This window comes from Aphis gossypii, chromosome 2 (assembly GCF_020184175.1).
Source record: "Aphis gossypii isolate Hap1 chromosome 2, ASM2018417v2, whole genome shotgun sequence".
NCBI lineage: Eukaryota > Metazoa > Arthropoda > Insecta > Hemiptera > Aphididae > Aphis > Aphis gossypii.
Window position 1 is genome coordinate 69,199,515 of NC_065531.1, and position 25,522 is coordinate 69,225,036.

The 25,522-nt window shown below is 24.5% G+C and overlaps 4 protein-coding genes and 1 long non-coding RNA gene across 5 annotated transcripts; 4 read left to right on the forward strand and 1 right to left on the reverse strand.

Moving 5' to 3' along the window:
* The first annotated feature begins 481 nt into the window (after positions 1–481).
* Positions 482–4,232, forward strand: LOC114132112 (uncharacterized). Its single transcript, XM_050201164.1, has 5 exons — positions 482–763; positions 2,505–2,679; positions 2,778–2,869; positions 2,951–3,112; positions 3,507–4,232. The coding sequence occupies exons 1-5, from the start codon at positions 695–697 to the stop codon at positions 3,750–3,752; spliced, it is 744 nt and encodes a 247-aa protein (XP_050057121.1). The 5' UTR covers positions 482–694; the 3' UTR covers positions 3,753–4,232.
* A 1,979-nt stretch (positions 4,233–6,211) lies between these two features.
* Positions 6,212–10,146, forward strand: LOC126550151 (uncharacterized). The gene is made up of 5 exons (XM_050201165.1): positions 6,212–6,504; positions 7,460–7,660; positions 8,642–8,734; positions 9,438–9,560; positions 9,818–10,146. The coding sequence occupies exons 1-5, from the start codon at positions 6,436–6,438 to the stop codon at positions 10,058–10,060; spliced, it is 729 nt and encodes a 242-aa protein (XP_050057122.1). The 5' UTR covers positions 6,212–6,435; the 3' UTR covers positions 10,061–10,146.
* A 2,213-nt stretch (positions 10,147–12,359) lies between these two features.
* Positions 12,360–17,298, forward strand: LOC126550273 (uncharacterized). The gene is made up of 5 exons (XM_050201470.1): positions 12,360–12,559; positions 13,192–13,312; positions 13,927–14,018; positions 14,582–14,732; positions 16,537–17,298. The coding sequence occupies exons 1-5, from the start codon at positions 12,425–12,427 to the stop codon at positions 16,683–16,685; spliced, it is 648 nt and encodes a 215-aa protein (XP_050057427.1). The 5' UTR covers positions 12,360–12,424; the 3' UTR covers positions 16,686–17,298.
* A 1,811-nt stretch (positions 17,299–19,109) lies between these two features.
* Positions 19,110–22,542, forward strand: LOC126550346 (uncharacterized). Its single transcript, XM_050201702.1, has 5 exons — positions 19,110–19,384; positions 20,470–20,539; positions 20,892–20,989; positions 21,634–21,811; positions 22,078–22,542. The coding sequence occupies exons 1-5, from the start codon at positions 19,316–19,318 to the stop codon at positions 22,305–22,307; spliced, it is 645 nt and encodes a 214-aa protein (XP_050057659.1). The 5' UTR covers positions 19,110–19,315; the 3' UTR covers positions 22,308–22,542.
* Positions 22,543–23,159: 617 nt separating this feature from the next.
* Positions 23,160–24,373, reverse strand: LOC126550240 (uncharacterized). The gene is made up of 2 exons (XR_007604278.1): positions 24,284–24,373; positions 23,160–23,755 (listed from the first exon to the last, which is right to left on the reverse strand). It is a non-coding gene; the product is annotated as an uncharacterized LOC126550240 (long non-coding RNA).
* Positions 24,374–25,522: the final 1,149 nt, after the last annotated feature.

Sequence of the window (25,522 nt, forward strand, 5' to 3'; positions counted from 1 at the left end):
TAAAAAATTTAAATATTTAAAATCTATCCGGTCAATACACAGGAAGTATTCTTCTTTGTAAAATATATAACACTCACCTTTGCCCTAAACTGAACCAGAGAGTAGTAATCGTGACAATACAGAATAATATCTCTGTCCCTATATTATGTGTGAGATAGACAGAGGAAATAAATGTTAGAGTGGCGGGCCCTTAATAATGTTTCATCTTGATATATTTTTATTCAAAATGTTTAAATTTATAATTGTAGAATTATCAACAAAACGTGTTTCCTCTGATAACAAAAATGATGTAAAAGTGCCGTGTACTTTGTACAGCGTTGTAAAAGTAAAACTCAATGAAACAGGACGTTTAGATCACATACACTAATACAACCACCACTTATCATCTTTTGTATTTTTAGGTATGCAATACTTTATCAGCTCTATTAAAATGGTTATGTATACATAATATATATTTTTATTATTTTTATCATAAGCAAGTTTGCAGTACAACAGTATACAACTAGAAAATAATATGTTCTCTCAGTTATTTTTTTCACTATTAATAAATCAGTTGTTTTCCAATCGTGTTGGTGCGTGTAAAAACAATTACTAATAACACATATATAGATTATTTCAATGAATTAGTAATTTCATAAGTTATTTTTTATTAATAAAAATTTTATAAGTTAGTGGTTTTTTTTATTTTGATATTATGTTAAAGACTTGTTTCGGATGTTGTCCACTACATCACGGCGTCAGTGCGATTGCCCTTATAAACATAGTAAGAATTTTAAATTATATTGTCTTAAATTTATAATTGCTTTGCTTTGCACCAGCAAAACGTGAATACACGCATTTATAATGTTATAAATATTTTTCAATTAGTTATTATTTATTATTACACATTAATAATTATTACTATTTTAATCACATTTAATATTATACGTTATACATATATTTTTATTTTTATTTTTTATGTTTTTGTTTATAATTTTATATTTCCGTTGATAGCATTAGAACAGTTTGTGATTAATATGATAAATAGTACCAACATTATATTATGGTTAATTAAAACTAATAAAATTAAAAAAATAATTTAAAAATATGTTATTATATTATTTTGGTAAGGAAATTTGAAATTAAAATTTACCTAACATACCTAAACCTCAAGTAATAATACAAAATAATAGTTCTTTTAAAATATTTGTATATAATACATTATTATTGCTATTGTTTCAAAATAAATCATTTGTATGTCTCTATCTTGCATATAATAATATTAGTTTAATTAGTTTAATCGTTATACATATTTACAAATTTACGACACAATAAAACAAAATTAGAACTTTGTACCTGCATCTTGCTTGCCCATATCTAATATCAATAATTCTAAAAATTTTCCTTATTGTAGTAGGTACACGTATTGTGCATCATAATAATAATTATTGTTCATATTTATGTTTAGAGATAAAAATAAATTTAAACAAATCTTAATTCGTTGTTAATAAAATAAAATATTGCACCATTATCAAGATTTAATTTCAGAGAGGGCACTAAAATATTATCATTTATACTGGACTGGTGCCTAAATATATATAGAGGACATAGGTATTTTATATCAATTGACACATGACGTTTAAATATTAGAGGATGATTCAACTTACCCATATTAATAAATATATTTTTTGTTGGTGTGTTTTATATAACCTATTCGAAATTTTGTTATGTAGCAACATGAAGTATATTATACTTATAAGTTATAACACATTTTGTTAATATAACTAAGTATGCATAAAATTAAAAAAAAAATCAAATAGCAGTATATGCATGCAAAGTATTATTTAATAAAAAAAAAAGTGTAATCTTGTCGTTAAAATTAATTCTGTATTAGTATTTAGTACAAATCAAACATCAATTAAAAAATATTTTTGTCATAAGGCAGATTTTATAACAACTATAACAGATTTCAATGAGTTAAACAATTATTGAAAAACTAGAAAAATCGTCACCCTTCTACATAATATTTTGAATTTACTCTATTATTGAAAACTGTTAAAATTCAAAATTCAAATTTCTATAAGAAAAAATAATAGTATTTAGAAATTAATAACGCTTAGAAAATTCTTGTATGAATAATAAATGTTTTGTAAAAATGTAATACAATTATTATTTTATAAATTACAACAGAAAAACTAATTGTATGAAACTAGAGTTTGGTAAATATTCCAATTTTTTGTTTTTCCTAATTACGAATATCTAAAGTAAAGAGTACCTGCTGGGAGCTTATAATTTTTGAATTTCCAAAGTATCTACCAATTAAATTTAAAAAATTAAAATTTTAAATTGTAATTTTAATTAAAAACCTCACTTAATTTGAAGTTTAAAACATTTTTACTGATTCAAAACCTGACAACAGATGTATAACTATGAAAAACATGCCATCGCGTAAATTCAACAGTTACTTCGTTCATTGAGTAATAATACTAATTAAGTATAATATTATAGACATTTTACTTTTATAGATTTGGAATATTACGGAACTTTTAAAACACATCTATCATCGTACTGAACAATATGAACGATTTAACTGGGTTTATCATTCAAATAACAATTCTTCAGTTTCTCCTGATGACAATAGCACTGCAGAAGAAGATTCAGATTACTGGTCAGATATCGAAAAAATACCTGTTATGAGCGGTAAATGTTTAAAACCTTACCACCGATCAAATTTATTTCTTATATGAGTTTAATAAAACTGTTATATCGTTTAACTATGAACTCAAATTTGTCAACAGGGATATACATGGACTATTTATTTATAATTACAGTCAGTTGGGTCGTTTTGGAATTCATTTCAAACTGCTGTCTCAAGCAATCCACTTTCAAAGTAATAAATAATTTATATTATAGTACCTATAATAAATATCAAATCGTATTTTCGTAATTATTTTGTGTCTACTCATTAAAGCGTGCTCCTCAAAAAATCTACGCGTGGCTAGTGGTTTATTACGGAAATTTAGTGTTTATGGCATTGCATTCGGTCCACTACTTAATATTGATGATGCGGAATCAAATTCTGGTATACACATTTTTCTCAATGGTGAAACAACATTTTGGACATTTTTTTTTTGTATGTATAATATAATAATTAAAACTTCAATAATAATAAAATTTATAAAAAAAATTGATTTAGTATTAAAATTGAAAACAATTAATACGTTATATATTATATATTATATATATTAAAATCTATAAATAGTTGAAAAAATAAGTATTTACGTTTTATATACTCGTAGGTACACAAATCTTTACACAATTATGAAGATTAATTCATTAATATTTTATACATTTCTAACGAATTAAATGATTTTTAGTTAAGTTTTTTTTTTCAAAAGGTGTAAAGAATAATTTTAATTTTTAATACAACAATGATAAATTATTTATTATTGTATACAATTAATACATATTTAATTACTTTGAACAAAATATTTACACTGATTTTTTTTTTATGATTATTGTTTTAGAAATCGATTTACATAGCTATTATAAGTCTTGAGATCGTGATAATCCACTCATACTATATTTTTGAAGAAAAAAATATGCTTAATGACATCATACAACTTAAATGGAAATACGTATCACGGGGACAAATGGTGTCCAAGGGTATCGATTATTCTTCGTCATCAACTTTCAACGCAAGAACATCGGGCCAAACCCAAGAAGGATCTAGAATACCACCGTACATAACCAACATTATACAGGATAACTGATATGATATATTAAATATGTTTTCAAGTCCAAAAAATAAAATTGACAAAAATTTATATAACGGTGCATTATAAAAAGTAATTATTTTTTTTAATGAATTTTAAACTTGTTGTCAATTTAATTTTTGTAAATTAAATATTTAATTTAAAACTTTTGTTTAATATTATTCCTAAATTAAATACGGTGACAGTATAATAATTAATAACTAATTATATTAAATTAAGTATTCGAGTCCATCCAGTTATTTAATCTAACCTAAAATCCTTATTCTTCGTTGTAAATTTTATCAAATTGTGTATTATTATTAAAACAGTTAAAATTATAATTTTTCAAAAAATAATTTAAATCTATTTTATTCAATGATGCGTAGATAGTTATAGCTATTTGATTTTTTCATCTGTCGCCTAGTCAATATTGTGATAACCACGTTGTTTGTACTTGTATGCTTTATAATAAATTATAATGAATTAACTATAAATTAATTATAAGTACTTATTATTTAATATAAATTCCAAAATATTATAGGTACTATCAACATCAGTATCTTACTAAATTATATTACAATTATTATTATTTTATTTTATGTTTATCCCAATATTAAATCTCATAAAATATCTAAAATAAAAATTTATTGACATTCTTTTAATATAATTAGAGATTAAAATAACATTCTCTTCAAAATATAATCACATCAAGTTTTTATGTAGGTAAAAACAAAAAAATATTCTCATAATATTTATAAAATATAAGATAACATATTATAATAATTATACAAAAGTGTACTTTTGTTATATTAGTAAGTATATCACGTATGCGATTTACCACTTAAAGTCACATAGTGAGGAGAGTTTAAAGGAATTTAATATAGACTATATGTTCTAAATGTGTGCGACGAATGCATGTAATTGTGTTAATGTGTGCATAGTATAAGTGACATCATAACTTATGAATCATAAATAATTAGTTTATATGATTGAGGACTGTGTATAATAGAAATTTTTAAAAAGTTAACTACAACCTAATTATGAATTAGTAATAAAATATGATTAAAAACAATTTTCCTACATTTTTAAATTAATTTTATTATAAAAATATTAGTGTAATTTAAAATTCAAAAATTCTTAACATACACTATTTAAAAATATAATTTTTAATGAGGAGTGAAAAAATCACTTTTAAGTAAACTTCATAACGAATATATATTATAGTCATGTCCTATAAAATTAGGGTCTTATAGGATAGTACCTACATAAGATAAGTCTATTTTGAAAATCTCCTCAATAATTTTAAAAATAACATTTGATCCTAGGCTCAATTACCAATTATTAAAATCTTTTTTTTTCAAATTAAAATTAATATAATATACTAAATTTAGTTTTTTTATTTTGAAAATTTGAAAATCCACGACAAACATATTATTAGGTATTAACTTTTTTTTACCTATAAATAATATAAAAACCCAAGTTTGAACTTCATTAACAAGATTAAGTAGTGCTTTTTTTTACTTTGTACTCATAATAGTCTATATCTGTTACTTGTTAAAAATTAAAATTTTTGAAAATGAAATATTCTTTTCTCAAAAACATGTATTTTTATGCGCTAAAATAAATGTGGTTATTGGTAAGAAAAGTTAGAAACGTTTGTTACTTGTTAAAAACAAAAAATTTCCCAGAATATTAAAATAACCGGCAAGTGTTTATAAAAGCAATTAATAAAAAATGGGAGTATTCACGTAAAACCAATTTTGTTTTTTGATATACTTAATCAAAAATAAATAACTGAAAAGACCTGAAATTTTCACACTATTATAATTTTTTTGACAAGAAACAATTTTCAAAATATTTTGCTTTATTTAAGGTATATTATTTATAGATATTTCAAATGTTTGACCTTTTTTGAGTTTTTTTTTATATTTCTACGATAACATTTGTTAGCAAGTTAAAAAAGCTTGATGTTTTGATACAAAGATCCACATAATTATTCATAAAAATCAGTTAAAAAATTACAAAAACACATATAGTTACTATTTATTGCCACCGCAAAAGTATATAATTTATTTCTTAATTAATATAGTATGAGACGTTTTTTTAATCTTAGCACCTTAAGCTTAAAAATGTTTTCTCATAAGTTTTTTTTTCTTATAATTATCACGCCGTACATACAATTAGATACGCAATGCAGTCGCGTTACCATTAATCATTTTACCAATTATAAATAATAAATTGTAGCTATATAATACAATATAATAATATTAAACTAATAATACAATCGCTGTTTTTTATCTACATTATTCGAATCCAGACTAAGGTACAAAATGCATGTTTGTATAAACACAGATTAAACAGATGGACCTTTTATTTATTTTGGAAACATTAATATTATCTTTTTTATTGGTCTCGGGCAATCAAGACTATACCGATAAAACTTAACATAAGTATTATAAAACTATAAATTAAATTAATAGTAGTCAGTTGATAGATATAGCTTGTTGAATAATCATCATAGGTAGAAAATAAAAATAAAACGAAAAAAAGTTTCTTCTATTTTTATAACTATTGTTAGTTTGTAATAAACGATTATATTATTTAAAATTATAATTAATCCATACTATAATATGGTTTAAGCTATGTATTAATACGTTCATTTCATTTTCAAACTTTTAATAATATACACACCGTGATAATCATGGCAAAATCGTGTTTTGGGTGTTGTTCTATTCGTCATGGCGTTAGTTGTATTTACATGTTCAACATAGTAAGTTATATTATAATAATTAACTAATATTTATAATATTTATACAGTATACCTACCTATTATAGATACACATAATATACGAAATATACTGTTAACTATTTATTTTCAGTACTCGTTTAAATCTCATTTAGTAATTCTGATACATAATAATAAATCATTGTTATTAATTATTATATATTATTAAAATTACTACTTGTTTAATGTGTGTTTTAAGGATGTGTGACCGCTAATGATAATGATAATGATTTTGGTTATAGGTCGAACAACTTAATTTATAAATAAACTTATACATTACTTACTGTAGACTATAGAATATAGACGATAAACTTTAAAACTGTATATGATCTAATTTGGAAATGTGACACGGGCCAGATGAAAAAGGCTCGCGAACCGGATGTGGCCCTCGAGCCATCAGCCACTCATCTCTGCATTATACGAAACCAGTTGAATTACTATACTACATTATGTGTAAATGTTATACTATATGGTATACATGTGCATAAGTTTCAATAATTACTAAAAGATGATATCGTGAATATTTTATACGTGCAAATATATATTTTTGAATCATGATTATTTTATCAAAACTTAAGACGAATTCGAAATTTACAAGTTTAAAATCTTCGTTTTTACTATTTTATTAAAAAGCATAAAAAACAATAAGCTCAATAATAATTTGACGAAATAATGGACAAATTAATTTATAACGTATATTAGTAATATAATAATTATACCTATACCTATTGGGATTCGTAAAAACTGATCCAAAACCTTTTATCTATGAAAATAATATTTCTCTGCACTAATATTTGTTGAGTAAATGTTTAAGTTTAATGATTACTACCAACTCATAGTTACAAGTATTAGAACTTAAGATGGTTTTACATATTTATACACAATACAATTTATATTACAGACATTTTTATATATATAATATTTTTTATTATTTATTTAGTTTTTAATCACATTAATAATAATGGCCGATTTCATACACCGTTTATCAAATTATTATCAATATTATGAGCATACCAGTCTTGAAAATACTACATCACAAACATTAAGTCCTGATCTTTATCCCGATGAAGATATATTATTGAACTTCAATTCTACGTCTAAAGACTTATATCAGCCAAATATAATCGCACCGCTCCTGAGTGTTAAGTATTTATTTTATTTATTAATAATTGATGACGTAAAAATTATATAATTATTGTACATATTTAAAAATCTAACGAAAATTCCATTTTGTCTTATTATTGTTTCACACTTGAAAATAAATTATAAGCAAGGCTGTGAATTGTGAAATAGTGAATTTTATAAAAAATTTAAATTAAAAGAAATAATTAATATGATTCACAACAAATTCTATTTTGCATGTTTTAGATGTCAGTGTGCATAATTTACATTTTGTATGTTATAATTAATTTCATATTTAAGAAAATTATAAATTTGGGAAAAAAATTTAAATTTTTAAAACATTTTTTTATAGTATAATCCACATTTGTTACAAATTTAACAATAGGTAAAAGCGATGATCAATTTTATTATATGACTTAAATGATGGATTTAAGAAGACTTCTACCGAAAGCACTTGAACTTGAAAAACCTTAATTATGATATTTTAAAATTAAAACTAAAACATTAAATTTATCTTGCATAAATATAACATACTTGCAATTTTATGTATTATCTATTTACTTTTTTTCTTTTAAAAATATGAATCTGTATAGTTTCAATATTTCATACATTACCTATATTTATTAATTTCAAAGTCATATACTTTATAATATATTATGAATATTTTATAATAAACTTTTTTTTTGCAAATTATCATATCATTTCAAATTGTTGATGCATATTTCTAATCACAATCCATATTGTTTACTACATTAAATGTATAGTCCTGAAAATAATTATTAAATTTAACTTTTCTCTCTGACATTTAACAAAACAATTAATAACCGAAGGAAATAACCCTAACTGAGCAATAGCAGTCAATTGAAATATTACAGTTAAAAATTGGACAAGAGTGCAACTAGCTATTAGTATAAACTATTTAATGATAATGTGTAAAATGTACATGCATAAATGTATAAGTAGGTATATAAATATTAATTTATTTTATTGAACTATTTTAGAAATTTTCATGGATTATATATTTATAGTAAAATTGGGATGGAGTGTGATGGAATTCTATTTAAATATTAGTCTGAAAGAATCAACGTATTCAGTAAGTACCTATGATATTATATATGTTGTTAATAATTCTGTACATTGTGCAAATGATAATTGAGAAATATTGTAGAAATCAATAAAACGTAGTAGGTATTTAAGTATTATACATAATCATTAATTATATCATTATATAATAATAAACAATTCTGTCTTTTTGGCAATTGAAAAAAATATATATCAAAAATTTAACAGATTTTAAAAATATACATATAACAAATTAAGTATATAATATTTATAAGAATTCATTAAACATTTAAAACATAAAATAACATTTCGACAGTAAATTAAAATTAAAATATTACCATAATTAATTTTCGTATGTATATGTGTATATGTACTATGTATAATATATATTAATTTTGAATAGAATATCATAAAACGTATAAAAAAAAAGCTATTATTATTAGCTTTTTAAAACAAATGTACCAATAGAAGAATAGAAGAAATATTCCAAAAATTGCATTCAAACCAGATTTTTAACAAAATTCTAATGTAACTTCAGATTAGGAGTATTGTCCTTTAATTTTCAGCATCCTAAAATTTAATAAAATATAAAAAAAAATAATTATTTAGTTATTAGACTTATAATTATATTCCTTGTTAATTGTTTAAAACTTTAAAGCTCTATTTATTATACATATAAATAATAATTTAAACTAAAAATAATAGGTACTCTATTTATTTATTTGTTTTCATAGGTGTCACCAGAAAAGATTTATGCTTGGTTAGTGATTTATTATTTCAACTTGGGCTCATCAATAATTTATCAAATCAGCATCATCTTCCCTCATTACTTAGATCAAGATCTACAATATTTTATAGTTTGTACAATTTATTGTTATTATTTGAATATGTATATTGTATATTATATTATATTATCAGTAAAAAAAATTATTAATAGACGCATTAATGTTATATTAAGAATTATTTTCTTAATCCAAAAATCAATAGATATATATTGTACTATTTGTACTTAATTCTGAAATAATCTATCATTGTTAATTAATGTTTAATATTTTTAATAATATTAATGTTATATATATTTTATTAAATTCTTATACTTCCTTTTGTGTTTCAGGGTTTCACCGAAATAATAATTCTTGTGGTCGAAATCTACATAGTGCAGTCATATTACAAACAACAGAAGTTAGCTGCGGTAAGCGATTTTGTCCAATTAAAATGGAAGTATTTACCAAACAATAAGACGCAATCCGGTCAAAATAAATCTACAGTGATAATAATAGCAGAGAATCAAGAATCACAAGACGAATCCAGTTACATCCCAATATTTGTAAAAGAATTGCGCCACGTAAATTCTTAAAATTGTTTAACGAAATTGGACGGTATTTCGTCACAGACTACAATAACAGTTTGCTGTGTAGAACATAATAAAGCGTGTCTTCCATAGTCTCTATGTATATTTATTTAAAATAAATCTATGATCTACATACAATGTAAAAAATATTAATAATTTCTAATTATATAACTAATATACAGGATTTTAAAATACTATAAAGCCTATAATCATCTCAATAAATTACGTCTACGTGCGATTATTAAAAAAATATCAAAATCAATAGTAAAACAATTAGATGGTTCAATTCAAACAGTTTTGGAAAAAATTACACTGTATAAACTATATTATTAGTTTAACATTATAAATATTATACTTATTAGTTAATATTAGTTTTTGTTTATGCAAACCATATTGTCTAGAAGTATTAATTTAATTTGATGACACAAACAAAATAGGTCAATTAGTGCATTTTCAAATTTTCAAAAAAAATATATATTTATTTAACACATCATAAACAGTGTGAACTTAACATTATATTAACAACAACAAATATCTCACGTTTTCAAATAAGACTTAACAAAATTTTAATTATACTTAAGTAATTTGGTATATGAAGAAAAATGATGGATTAGAACTATTTACAAGCATACAACATCAAAGTTGTACATTTAAATCATAATTTTTTGAGAAAATTTGAAAAAAGAACTATACATATTCCATAGTGCAAACATGTGTCAGTAAAATTAGGAAGGAACTTTAAAAAGAAACCTTTTAAATTAGATAATAAATTAAAAACTTAAGACAAACAGATAGTGTTTTATTGCAATTTTACAATTATTATCAAAAATAATCATTTGGGTTTACGTAAAACTATATTTAATTAATATTTCAATCACACTTGATAATCTTCAACGTGGTAATATTGTTTTCGATAATAAAATCAAAAAAATGAAATTTTTAAAATGTAAAAAATATGTTATATTTGAATATTATATTATATATCTCTACTTATATAAATCTATCTTTAAAAACGTTTGACCTGTGTCCTATACTCCTATTAGATATTTTATTCATTAAAAAAATAATTCTATAAAATAAAAATGATCTTATCAATTTTTACTTAAAACGATAAGTTTTAAATCATGACGTATCACGTAACTATACGTGTTATGTGGAATGAAGATATGAACACCGACCAAAACTGTATAAATGACAATATTGTACATTTATATTACGACATGAACACATTTGAATGTAAATTTAAGTTAGTTTACGTCATATATCTACGTATAATTAAAATTTAGAGAACGCTACACCCGAATGTGTTGTCTTCATCTTACAAACATACAACGTAGCAAATTTGCATTCAGTAGAACCAATTGTGTGCTATTAGTTTTAATATTAAAGTATATTAAACTATTATCAAGTTAACGACATGAATATTAAAGCTAACAACACACAATTGATTCTACTGAACGCAAATTGTATGTGTTCTACGTTTGTAAGACTGAGAGAACACACGCATGTGTAGCGCCATTTTATTAATGTCATAAGTATATTAAATAAGTACCTGTTACGATTAGTTATTTAAAATATATATGTGTGTGTGTGTGTGTGTGTGTGTGTGTGTTACATGTGTAAGTACTTACTAAACTAAACAATTTATATTATTTTATTAATTAATTGATATCCATTTGTTACCTAACTGTAATAGGTAAATTACCTTAAGTAGATAATAAAATTTACAACACATATCAATACAAAAATAAAATTTTAATGTGTAGTTATTGAACTACAATATATTATATTTTAAAAAATATTGGTACCTACCGAAGATGAAGAATTCATAATATATTACAATAATATTACAATTTGTTCGCAAATTACAATTAATAATTTAAATTATACAATATAAATATACCTATATATATGTAATACATATTATATATATATATATATATTATGTATATGTGAGTGAGTATTTATTTATAATAATTTATATCATACACAAAATATCTAATTAATGTCTATCGGATGGTTATTTACACATGTTTATATTTAAGTAAGCAATATATTATTATTTAATTATATTTTATGTGATTATATTAAGGTAGGTATATTATAATATATTTGTTGCATATTTAATATAGATAAGTAAAATGTATTATTGTTTTGAGTCTCATTGTTATCTATATCAACATGAAATTTTTATTTATATTAAGCAACAAAACGGATATTTAAATGTTTTATATACACGTATCAAGTTTTTATTTTTCATTCGATCCGATAAAAAGCAAAGGTCAACTTATATATCGTTTCCTTCCTGATAATTTCGAACCAACACTGTTAGTTGTGTTTCTATATTCATCCAGTTCGAACTTCGAACGCATGTTTTATATATTTTATAGAAAATATTTATTCTTTCAACTAACGTTTGTGAATTATTTATTTTACAGTATGCTCTCGTCGTGCTTTGGATTGCCCTTGCGGACAGGAACAAGTATTATTGCGATTATTAATTTGGTAAGTTAAATATTAATATTGCTGTTTAACTTTTCATTTTTAAATTCCTCTCAGTATATAAATATAATACAATATTACACATTGCACAGGTAATACCATTGTCGTTACCTTAAAGAAACTTATTTTTTATTTAATACTTATGAAATTATGAATCATAGCTTTGGCTCAAATTAAAACTATCTTGTAAAATATATTTACTTATTGCGCCCACACAACAAAAGTTTCTAGAACACAAGAACATAATTTTAATATTTTATTATAAAAATATGACGTGTATAACTAAATAAAAATGACACATTCAGTTGAATTACAAATGCTGATACCTTTGGGCTTTGACTGGTATAAATTAATTGAACTACATTAAATGTGTGTACTTAAATTACTATTTACTAAGTAATAGAATAGATAATGTATATTATGTAAAAATGTTTGCCTAACAGACGTACGCCATAGGAACACATTAGTGACTAGGTAATAATTACCAAACCGCTTGTCCGCCTCAGAATATTATTTTCAAAAAAAACTTTCAGCAAACGTAAATATTCTAGCTATGCTCATACTATTTAAAACAAAATTATTACGATATGTAAGCTTCTTAAATATAATTACCAATATATATATATTTTTTTTAGATTGCATCGATTTGTTATATTTCTTATTACATTTGGGAATATAATGTAAGTTATAAAGTCCCAGTGGAAAACAAAAATGTGGAATCCACTCCTTTGGATCAATTATTAGACGTTACAGACGGTAAATAAATTCACTTATTAATTGTTACCTAATAATAACTAATTTTTAAATGCATGTTAACGAGGGAGTTCGCTGCAAAGTAAAATTTATCCCCCTTGATCTTTTTTTCAAAAAATGTTTTCACTGTTTAGTTGGTTTGCAATGACCATAAGTTAAATTATTAGTAAAATAACACATATTACGATATTTTTTATGTAGTATTCAATTCAATATTTATTAATTTATAAATATTTTATTTTATTCAAAAGTATATTAGAATTAGTCAAGATTACAGATTAAACGGTGAAAACTGATAACATTCTTTTAGCAACATATTGCAGTATAGGTTAAGCAATTCAAGCCTGAAATTCTCAAAGAACCAATCACTTAGAATTATAATAAAAAACATTTTTTTATTAAACTTTTATTTAAGTTTACTGTTAAAAAAATCAGAAATATTATGAATTTAGGTACATTACTGTACATATTTATATTAATTAGCATGTACAGTAACCTAATAATATTTCTATAACAGCATTTACTCGTTACAACCAGTAATCGTTATTGTAACTACTTATTTTTACTAAAATATTTTAATTTTTAACATAATGTGATTTGAATTTATCTGTTTTTAGAAGTGTTTTTGAATTACATTACATTAGTTTTTATGCTCGTTGGATTTACTTCACTGTTCGCAAGTTTTGGCTTGAAACAAGCAACAACAAATGTACGTTAAAGTTCAACATATTATAATATTAAAATATTAGGTATTAATAAATCTATCTCTATAATAATTGATAAAGGTGCATGAATTCATGGACCATTGACAGAAAAAGAAATTTTTCAAAATCCTATATCGACTGTCACCCTAGACTAAATTATTTATATGATAATTATTAGATATATTTGATTGAATAATATTGCATTTAATTATAAATTATGATATAATTAAAAATTAAGAAATAGGACTTTTTGAGATATATATGCACCGATTGTTTGATTTCATATAAATTTGAATAAAGTATCTAATTTATCATACACCCAATTAATTCTGTATAATTATATATTATAGTATTATACCATTTCTCAATTTTAAATTATACATCTGTAATCTATTTAAGATACTTAATACAATATATCATAATAATATGTATTAATTATTATACCTATTTATTAAAACCTTTCAAATTTCAATTACCTAATCGAAAAACGTACACAATTATATGCAGATATTATAGATAATTAAGTACAAATTACAATATTTAAGTTTATTTATTATTATTATTTTAGAATGCTACACACAAGATTTACCTGTGGCTTTTGATTGGCTATGTCCAACTTGGTACAGTTTTCACCATTGAGATTGTTATACTTATGAAACATACAGATTTCATCAAACATAATATAGTTGGATTGATCATATTCTTTGTGGTTTTGGACGGTAAGAAAATAGAAAATACTTATTTGTACAACTCCAACATTTAATATAACTATATAAAATATCAGATTAAATACTAAATACTAAATACTTAAAATTTTCATAAAATTGTTGTATTATTATTTTCTATATATGGTATATTTTTTTCAAATATTTAGACTATTTATATAGATTAATTTTAAAATATTATTATTTATAAATAGTATGAACTTATTCACACTGTTTTATGATACTTACATTACGGGGCGCGTTCAAAAAATCAACTATAGTTAACTCGAGTAACCCAACGTCGTTCGGCGTAAAAGAGTTAACTCCGCGCTACCGTTCGGTAACACATAGTTGTTAACTCTGGGTTAACCCGATAACTTTAAATAAATAGGTAGGTTATTATAACTCCACTGATAACAATAGAGTTAACTCTACTCTAACGTACTCTACTCTGATTAATCATCTTCGAACGCAGCCATGGTATTATTAACTTAAAAATAAATAAAAATATGGTAAAGTATATAATATAACAATTAAATACTAATAATATAATATAAACCGACAGTAATACTTAAAATAAAATAAATAATAAATAGCTATATTAAAACATATAATGAAGTACACTTGCTAACCGATTGTGGGAATAGAAAATTTTCCAGAGATGAAAAAAATATACCAATGAGCAAGGACCTGTCCCCCAGTATAAATGTAAAAAATTATGAGGAGGAGGGTGTTTAACATGAATTGATATGATTAATGCATAATAATACACTCCAATTAATTATACTTTAGATCAGTATTGACAACCTAATGAGTATCATAATATTACAATTACAATTTTTATGGAACTCACTAATCACTAACCAGTCAGGCACGAATCCAAGGGGAGGAGCCAAGTGGCCATGCTCCCCTCGTAGACTGGATCCTCGCCTGTAACCAGCTACCTATTAAAAAAAAAATCTAAAAGGCTTTTGCCTCTGTAATTATTGTTCCTCGCGCCACTATTCACTAACGCAGCTCAGAATCATTTTTCGTACAGTTGTTCATCAAAAATTCACGATTTCAAATTTAAAACTCATTACAGTCATTCACTCGATACCTAATGTACAGCACAGCGGTATTTGTTTAGTAATCTACGCCAATAATGATCAATATTATAAAATTAAATTCTATAACATCAATGTACAATATAGTTTCATAGATAATACAATGTCATATTATACTATTATATTATTATATAAAACATCTAATATTATATTATATAAAAATATATAAATATTTTAAAACTTAATCCACCAAACATATAATTGCAACCCATAGTTCGGAAACCTTCGCTTTATACTAGGGGTCTCCAAACTTTTTTATTCAAATGCAAAAAAAAAATTTCAAATAGTCTTAGCGGGCCCAAAGTTTATTAATTATTAACAAATATGATTTTTAAGTTTTAAATTTTAGATATCTAATCCGTCCTTTTCCATCCTTTCCGGACTTTACCGTCCTATGGGAGTCGCGAGGCGTAGTTGGGAAATCCCTGCTACATACTATACTAACCAACCAGAGGTGTCTTTATTAGTTTTATAGACTTTCTTCACTCAATTCTTATTAAGATAAGTAAACAAAAAAAAAAACAAAATATTTTTTTTTCTTCAATGTATAGGAGTTAATAAAATAATATCTTATAATTACATCCCCTTCCCATAAAACACATTGACTTACAATAAAAATGGAAAATTATTGTAGAATTTTGGATTGATATAAATATCTTGTGTAATACAAACATTACCGACTGATTTAACGATATGAATTACTTTATTTCTAGTTGCTTTAGTATACCAGCTGTTAGTAGTACAGTCGTTCTATAAAGAAGAGAAATTAATTGAAGAGACCAATTACTCAAGACTGCGTTCGGATTTAACATCACAAATTGAACAACAAGATGAAGAAGAGTTTCAAAATATAGATCTATAATGTATCTTTAATATTTGTATTAATTTTTTTTTATTTTGATGTAGGTACTTATCTACCTTAATCATGGGCGCATTGTGTTATTATTATTAAATTGATGTTTTTGTAAAAATTTTGACTGACTAAATGAGGTATAGACAACATTATACCGAGGTTTCAAATGTTGTTATAATATGTATATATTTTCTTTTTTATACATATATGAGTAGGTAAATAATACCTATTTTATATTATGCGTAAATAGATGTATTCTATAAAGAATAAAATTATTAACAGATTTAACAATGTTTTTTCAACTTCAGCTAAAATAAATATAAGTAGTACAATATTTTACTACAAAGCAGAAAGTACGAAAAAACCTGATTTGATTCAATTTCAGCTTTAAAAATTTATGTTGATACATCACATGTGTATATTATTATAGCTGATACAGGCATAGTTAAGTTAATTTTAATTTTAACCCTTTTTCTCACTAAAAACTATTTTTTTAGGGCTATATTAAACTATCATTTATAGCCATTTAAAGATGAAATAATTAATAAGACTATAATATAAGTATATAATTATTTTACATTATATTACATATTTTATAAAAAAAAACCAATAACAACAGCAACAGACAACTCAATGTAAAAAAACCTTGTTAACTACTCTGATTTTCATTAAACTAGAAATCTTTTGTTAGAAAACTGTAAATTTCAATGTGTTATACGGAGATTTTGTGAATGAAAAATTTAAAATTGCGTTTGTAATCATAGATTTTGCGAACTAATTACCATTTATCATTTTAATCAACACTTAAAATTTAGTTAGGTATATTCACCTACTTTTATAGTACCCTATTCTTGTATTTGTAATCCATTTATTTATATATTTTTATTTGTGTTATTAATTAGTTTAATTCTTTATTTATTTTATTGTATCTTATTTTATTACATTCATAAAATATTTATGTAAACTAGCCAAAATTATATCATTTATGCAATAAAAAAAAAAAACAAACATTACAATGAATTTATCATTTAATAACTTTTCATAATACAAACATTATTTAATTTTTTGAAATATGATCATTGAACAAATACTTTGTAAAAAAAAGGATAAGCTCTAGGATCGTACACCTCCTCTCAACCTCCATCTAGCTTTAATACGTGCTCAATGACAGCGCTAAGAGGAGGGCAAACACCCGGAGCCCCGTAGTCAGAGGGGCCCTATGTCAATTTTTTTCGTAATTATATGGCATGCAAAGAAAAAAATATCAAAAATATCTATTTACCCAGGGCCCCAAAATACGTAGTACCGTCACTGGCTTAGATATATTATATCTAATAGTAATGTCATTGATTTTATAATATAAATAGTATATTATAAAATATTAGAGTATATTATAAAATCAATGGTAATATCTATACTCAAACACGACAGTTAGGAGTAAATAAAAATAATAGATAAATAATGAAATTGACTGGCACCAATTAAAATAAAATAGAAAATATTTGACTAAAATATTATTGTCTAAAATTTCATTGCACATTAATTTAGAAAAAATATAAATACCTGATTCGAATATTGTTTTAAAATTTTTTTAGAAAAATATGTTATAAAAAATTAGAATTATTAAATAATATCAAATAAGTTACCTTACCATTATCTGAATCTTTGTACACTGCTAAATATTTACAGCACAATATATTTTTACTTTATCTTTCAGGCCCACGCAATTCACACCCAGATAGCAAAATTACAATAATGTAATAACGTAAAAATAGATAAAACTAAAAAACGTATTCATATGAAATTATCTTTTTTGAGTAACCTTAGAATAATATTACTTTTTACTAAAATTTTAGAGGACAATACTTTTGAGGGTTTTACATATTGGTTTTATATTTTATTATTATTTGAATTTATAAAAATAAAAATTTAAATTTAAGAATTAAATGAATACTTAATTGTTTTGATACAATATTTAAACAAACCAATGTAATGTCATGCCGTCAAAAAAATTATTATTTTTTAAAGAGTGATTTACTCAAAGATTACTCAAAAAGCTAATAAAAAAAATTATTTTGCGTGAAATGTTTTTTCTGTTACATATGAGCATTATGAGCCAGGAAAGAACATCAGCAGTGCGGTAACATAAAATTATCTTCCAAAATTTGAACAGCTAAAAATCATGATAATGATAAAATTCAATGTGATATACCTATTTATCGATTAAGTAAACTGTATAAAATGCTTAGAGTATAATATTATTATTATATATTATTATTATAAAATATAAAATGCGATACGGTTATAATAATAATTTACAGCCTAGGTATCTTGAAAAACCCAAGAATTGTTTAATGTTACATTCTCCCAGGACAAAAACCCGTTTCATTCGTAAAATACGTATTATCTACTGACTATAGTGACTACTACAAAATATGTAATAGGTCAAGCAGTTCAGCAGTTGTAGATGTCATAATATCATACCGGTCAAACGATGCTAATAGAAGTAATACGTTCTATGCCTATTATAAATATATTCTATAAAAAATAATTTATTATATGAGTATAGACGTATTAGTTAATAGTTGGTATTGGAGGTTTTAAATTAATATTTTTTATAATTGTTATTATTTATCATTATGCTTAAGACGTGTTACGGTTTGTGTTCACTTCGCACGGGAGTAAAAATTGTAGCGGTTTATGAACTGGTATGTATATTTTATAATTATAATATAGAATAGAATAAGGCTTAGGTATAGAATAAAAATATTTTATATCGTAATATAAACATACATAGACCTTAAAAGAAAACGTTTCACGCTTTTATCTATTATAAAACAAAACCTACCGTTTAACCAAATTGTAAAATATTGATTATGCCGTTGTACTATACATTAAATATTAATAATATTTAATAGTCATTATTTTAAAAATCACAGATATAAATATATATATACCTATCTGTATATTTAAAATACTATTAAAATATCAAAAAAATAATACATACTCACAAGATAGTACAAGCTGTCGTCCGGCCGCGGCATTTGCTAATCTTTCGGATGGGTGACAACCGACAATTCAGATTTTGGCGACGACCATACACGGAAACACGTGTTTCAAAAACCTACAGTGCTATACAGTAATAAACATAAAATATTAAAATCCTTCAACTAAAAACCTGAAGTGTCGAAGATTAATAATTAATTATAAATTAAAAATATTTTATAATTATTACTTATGTTGACAAATGTAGCAAAGGCGTTCGTCTACAAAAATCCATGGGGGGACATGGTATTTTTTTTATGATATTGATTACCCTATGTTTTAAAATATTAAATATTGTCTACGCATGCAGTCAATATATATAAATATATATATATATATATAAAATAGGTTTTATAATAATATGAGTAATATAGTATTATAATACATGCAATTTATTTATACAAATTATAGACATTATTTAATATTTTACTAACATTAATGTATGTAAAAATTACAATATTTTATAAATACCTAATATTTAATAATCACTGAAAATACAGATGAGAACATGTCCCCCTTGTCCCCCTTAAGAACGCCATTGATGGATAGGTAAAACTCTTTAACAGACCTAGTTTAGTAATTATGAGCTTATTTGATAATAAAAATAAAAGTAAAATCACTTTAATTTTTCTCCTCGAACGAACTTCCAAAGTTAGCGACACGTTAACAGAATTTTTATCCAATCTCTTTAAATAGGTATATATAGTAAATAATTTTACTTTCAGACATTGTTTTTATTTTGTTTCAGATTTGTACAATCGTGTTCTTTTTAAGTGTTTTCGTGTACGAAATGTTTAGTAAAATTTATCAATTTCATGGTACGTTTATAAATTACAATTTTACCTTTTTAAATTTAAAATTGATATTATTTTGATAGATTTTTTTATTATTTGCATCGAACTTATGAAGATTATATGTGATCTTTATTGAAACTAAAATAAATATTGAATATTTGAATATTTATTTATATATTTTTGTGACGATGCAAATAGCGGAAAAACTTAGCACCTAAGGGTTGTACTGCCGGTGACAAATATATTTTTGTTTAAAATACAAGTATACCTATGTATTGGTATTTTTACTTAACTAATGAATTATTATATTATTCGAAGTCCGTTGTATAAAAACACATAACCTTTGAAACTTAAAATATACATTTTTTTCTTTTAGATGATGTTGACATTTATTATTTTCTACAGTCGTGCATAATAATAATTACACTATTAAAACTTTTTGCCAGTGTGTCTTTGATGCAATCTACATTTCAGGTTTGTATAGGATGTCATTTTATAGTTTTGTAATTTAAACCTATTTTTTAATTTTAAAAATCTATATCTAACTTAATTAAATATTAGGGAGGTATACAAAAATTATTTTAATTTATTTTTAAATAATATGCCTAAAAACTATGTTTAACTCTACGAGGGTATAGGTATATACTGTATTCATTGCATATTTCATAATTTACAATTTTTGTATTTTCTAAGCATATAGTACCTCACATCTTAGTTAAATCGGGGCATATTTACCATACGTAATTTTATTAAAATGAATTGCCAAGGTTGAACTCCAATTTTATTACTTGTTACAATGCTACTTTTTATTTACTTTACTGCTAGGCCAAGTTTACATTTGCACATATCATTTTGCAACAACGTGTTTACAAAATATTTTCTATGGTGCTAACATTTAACTATTGCATCCTAAGCCGTTATAACTACCACACCAAGATTGGTACCATAACTGCCAATATTAAAATAACCACGATTGACCTGCAATCAATCATAATCTAACAGTCTTATTTACCACTTATACTAGTTATACTTCATTATAATGTATTATATATATTTTATGTACCTTATAGCTTATTGTGCATCATCAAAATGTAAGTAATGTTTTATTTCTATTTCAGAACGCCCCGTCGAAGATATTTTTTTGGATTGTGATCGCTTGCATAGTTTATCTTACTGCTTTTATTGTTTCAATTAAGATGTACATCCACAAAGTGCACCGTAATATTTTCTATGTCGAATCTACGGACTCCGGAAACCTGAAATATCATCTTCTCCTAGCTTTTATTTTGATAAACTGTATGTCGACTTCCTACATTATAATTTATATTTATACCTACTGTAACACCAGTGATATACATACCGATATTTTTAATGTGGTAGGGGATTGAAATATTATAATATATGTCCCAATTGCTTAATCATTTTTATATCTCTTTACGTCCTTATATTTAAAAAAAATAAAAACCAATGGTGTGTACATCACTGGATCACGCGGTCCGTTTGATAATAGAATGAAAATAGTAAAATAAAATTTGGTTTTGTTTGTTTTATCGTAATTACAGTTCTGTCTATTGTTGAGATTCACGTCGTCACGTCATACTACAGAGTAGAGAAACATTTGAAAGAGATTGAACAGTGTACGAGAATGTACACCATAATGTCGTCAGTGAAAACTCTTGGAGACGTGGAAAATAATATGTTCATCCACGACGTCCCGACTCTCCCGAATACCAGGTGTACCACAGAGGTGGAAACATCAATTTTCACTTCTTTTAAAGGAGTACCGGTTTGATACGATTCGCTTGTAAGACTATACTGTATTTTATAATTTACAAACAATGATGAATATTACCAAAATACGAAATTTTTATTTACTTTTAAATTATATTATTTTGTTACCATTATACTCAAGTTATTTATTGTATACCTAATTTTAAACTTACTACGTACGGTTGTGAAAACTATTAGATATAAATAGGAAATAATAAAAATAAATGTTTAAATAATAAATGGAGTTAAATCTGAAATTGCACCGTTTAGATTTTTGTAACATAACAATATAATATGGATAACCTTTATGCACCTATCTATTTTGCCATTTTATGATGTAGACATACCTATTATTATGCATGCGGGCGAATTCTTGCGCGTCGTAAATTACGCACGAAACCGCGACCTGCACTCTGCAATAATGATAATTGATATCCTCCGTCTATACTCTATACGAATATACGATGACACAATGCATATCATTATTCATTATAATATTATTATGTATAGTTAAAAGTTTGTGACATTTGTTGAATAAAAAATTTGGCGTCCCGTCCACCTCGAAGCTAAGTGGTATTGTTGGTTGAGACTGTTTTACTTATAGGGGGGGAGGTAAGCCCCTAACCCCTTCTGTCGATATGCTACGGGTTGTCTCAGTCTTACAAGTACGTAACACGGCTAATTTAAAAATTAGAGTATAAATCGACCTATTATGGAACTTGATAGTAAGAAACCAAGAACATTATCTGTGTTCGTATGTTGGTTTTTTACGATTGTTCAATTTTTTAGTAAGTTACCTATGCGTGTATATATAATATAACGTCAATAAAAAATGATCATTACTCACTTAAAAACTGAATAATAAGGCGATAGGTTTAATCAATGAAAAAGCATTTAATTTATATAAAAAAAAAAACAATTACAAAATATACTTCTTTTTCTTCTTCTATGGCATGGGCGTAGGTAAAGGGGCTGTTTTGGGTGTTCAAACCTCTCCGACATTAAAGATAAAATAATTTTAAAATAAATATTATGAATTAAATCTAATGTATATCTAGACCAAAACCCTCTCCGAAAATATTTCCTACCTACGTCCATGTTTTATGGAATTTCTATACATTTAATTTTATATTTTTCCATTTCTTTTGTAAGTTCTAAAACCGCTCCGGATTCTAACACTACTATGTACCTACTTAGATCTTGAATAAAACGTTGACGGTTTGGGTTCAAAACATTTTTGAGTAACCTACAATATTATTAACCTATCTTTTTATGCCACCGAAGTAGTTGGGGCTTGAGTTATACAAAAAAAAATGCAAGTTACTTACTTACCTATTTTTATTCAGTGGTGTTGTGGGATTGTCTTGGATGGAAATTGCTAAATTTGATTCTGTTTTGTTCATATGATTGTCAAGTTCAGATACATTATCGATGACTGATGAGTTCAGTAACGTCTTTAACCTTAGCGTCCTTAGCAATGTTATAATCGAATTATTTAAATTATTTTTAGATATCGAATATTTACTAATAGTGCGATCAGGTTTTATTTTTTTTAGGAGGGGGGGGTCCCCCATGTGCTCTATCTCATATCTGTTACATAATGCGACAAATAGGTATTTGAATAATTAATACCTATTATATTATTTTTACACAACTATTATACTAAACAATGATAAACATTAATTAATATTGTCTGGCTTTATATTTCATATACATGTTGAATGTTGTATCATTTAAAACAGTAACCATAAATGATAAATGGTACTGAACTACTATATTATAGACATAATATATTTTATGTACCTACAAAAATCCTTAAAACAAGTAAACATTGGACAATGGACAAATCGGATACCGGACTAAATCTAATTATTCGTACGATTATTCTAATTGTAAATATTATTATATTCAGTTATGCTTGTATTATATAATAAATAATTATTATTATTAAGGTAATATGATAAATATAATAAATTATAAGGGTCATAGATTGGGTACCTGTAATATTATGTTATCTAAGCTGGGTTTTTTTCGTCTATTTTTGTTTGCATTATTTCACCTTTTTGGACTACGATTTCATTTTTCTTGATTTCAATAATTGTTTTTGTCGAATCCAATTCTTCGGATTCACTTATTTGTTCTGTTTTTAGAAACTTCTTACGGCATTTACGATGACAACTGACAACTGACAAGTTTCACTACCATAGAGTAAGAATATATTAGATACACAAATAAAGATTTATTTTTTTACAGTGCATGCATCTTTTAAAACGATAAGGAAAAAAATTGATGTAATGAAATTACAACTTAATTCCATTTTTTTTTTTAATGTTGTATGAGCACAATTCTATGTGGATACAACACTTTATAGTTCAATACAATATGGATCCACCTTGGTTGATGGTTCAATGATTAATATAAGACCAATTGTTTTGTCATAAATATTAATTGAATCCTTGAATAACTCAAGTTGCTAGGTAAGTAGGTAATAATTTCATTCACATATTATAACTATTATTATTTTTATTTCAGCTTAATAATATTTTATTATTATAGGTTTTAGGCAAAGCCGTAGTTTGAACCCTAACCCCCCTGGTTACGGCCTTGGTTTTAGGTAACAATGTTAAACAATTAATTCTAATAATCGATTTAGTTATTTTGTAGTTTTTCAAACGGTGTAAGTGCATAGATGTAATATAATAGAGTAGACTGTAGACGAGTAGTATGTATATTAGTTATTATGTGGTTTTGTATAATTTTAGTCAGTCAATACTCAACTTAAACAATTTTTAAGTTAAAAAATGTAAAAATAAATTAACCTTTGAATTTAACTTATTTTTTAACCATTTAATGCTCATGTATTTGCTTATGGGTGTATTAAACTTGATTGTAATTATGATTCATTTATCTTGGGGCCATTTCTTTCAAAATATAAAATATTCATTATGAAACATAAATTATTATTTTGGAACCATTTTGTTACACGAGACTTATATATTATGTAACATAGGTAAATTCATTAATATATTTACTTATATTTAACAGAAGATACATTTGTATATAGAGTTAAATGAATACTTTCATAGTCAATGCATCCACCTGTATGAGCAATAAATACTACATAATATGTATTACACGTATGTCGTATATGTAACAAGAAATAGTTGTAACATTATAAATACTACACCAAGTGAGATGGTGGTAAAAAGATATTAAATTAATAAATTATATAACCTA

What these genes read in the sequence shown, in the direction of transcription:
- LOC126550346 (XM_050201702.1), top strand. Translation starts at nt 19,316, where the DNA reads ATGCTTAAGACGTGTTACGGTTTGTGTTCACTTCGCACGGGAGTAAAA. An exon ending in TTGTAGCGGTTTATGAACTG is followed by an intron (nt 19,385 to 20,469) that starts GTATGTATATTT and finishes ATTTTGTTTCAG; the next exon opens with ATTTGTACAATCGTGTTCTT. An exon ending in TAAAATTTATCAATTTCATG is followed by an intron (nt 20,540 to 20,891) that starts GTACGTTTATAA and finishes TTTTTCTTTTAG; the next exon opens with ATGATGTTGACATTTATTAT.
- LOC114132112 (XM_050201164.1), top strand. Translation starts at nt 695, where the DNA reads ATGTTAAAGACTTGTTTCGGATGTTGTCCACTACATCACGGCGTCAGT. An exon ending in CGATTGCCCTTATAAACATA is followed by an intron (nt 764 to 2,504) that starts GTAAGAATTTTA and finishes TTACTTTTATAG; the next exon opens with ATTTGGAATATTACGGAACT. An exon ending in ATTTTGGACATTTTTTTTTT is followed by an intron (nt 3,113 to 3,506) that starts GTATGTATAATA and finishes TTATTGTTTTAG; the next exon opens with AAATCGATTTACATAGCTAT.
- LOC126550151 (XM_050201165.1), top strand. Translation starts at nt 6,436, where the DNA reads ATGGCAAAATCGTGTTTTGGGTGTTGTTCTATTCGTCATGGCGTTAGT. An exon ending in TAATCGCACCGCTCCTGAGT is followed by an intron (nt 7,661 to 8,641) that starts GTTAAGTATTTA and finishes TGAACTATTTTA; the next exon opens with GAAATTTTCATGGATTATAT. An exon ending in AAGATCTACAATATTTTATA is followed by an intron (nt 9,561 to 9,817) that starts GTTTGTACAATT and finishes TTTGTGTTTCAG; the next exon opens with GGTTTCACCGAAATAATAAT.
- LOC126550273 (XM_050201470.1), top strand. Translation starts at nt 12,425, where the DNA reads ATGTTTTATATATTTTATAGAAAATATTTATTCTTTCAACTAACGTTT. An exon ending in ATTATTAGACGTTACAGACG is followed by an intron (nt 13,313 to 13,926) that starts GTAAATAAATTC and finishes ATCTGTTTTTAG; the next exon opens with AAGTGTTTTTGAATTACATT. An exon ending in TGAAACAAGCAACAACAAAT is followed by an intron (nt 14,019 to 14,581) that starts GTACGTTAAAGT and finishes TTATTATTTTAG; the next exon opens with AATGCTACACACAAGATTTA.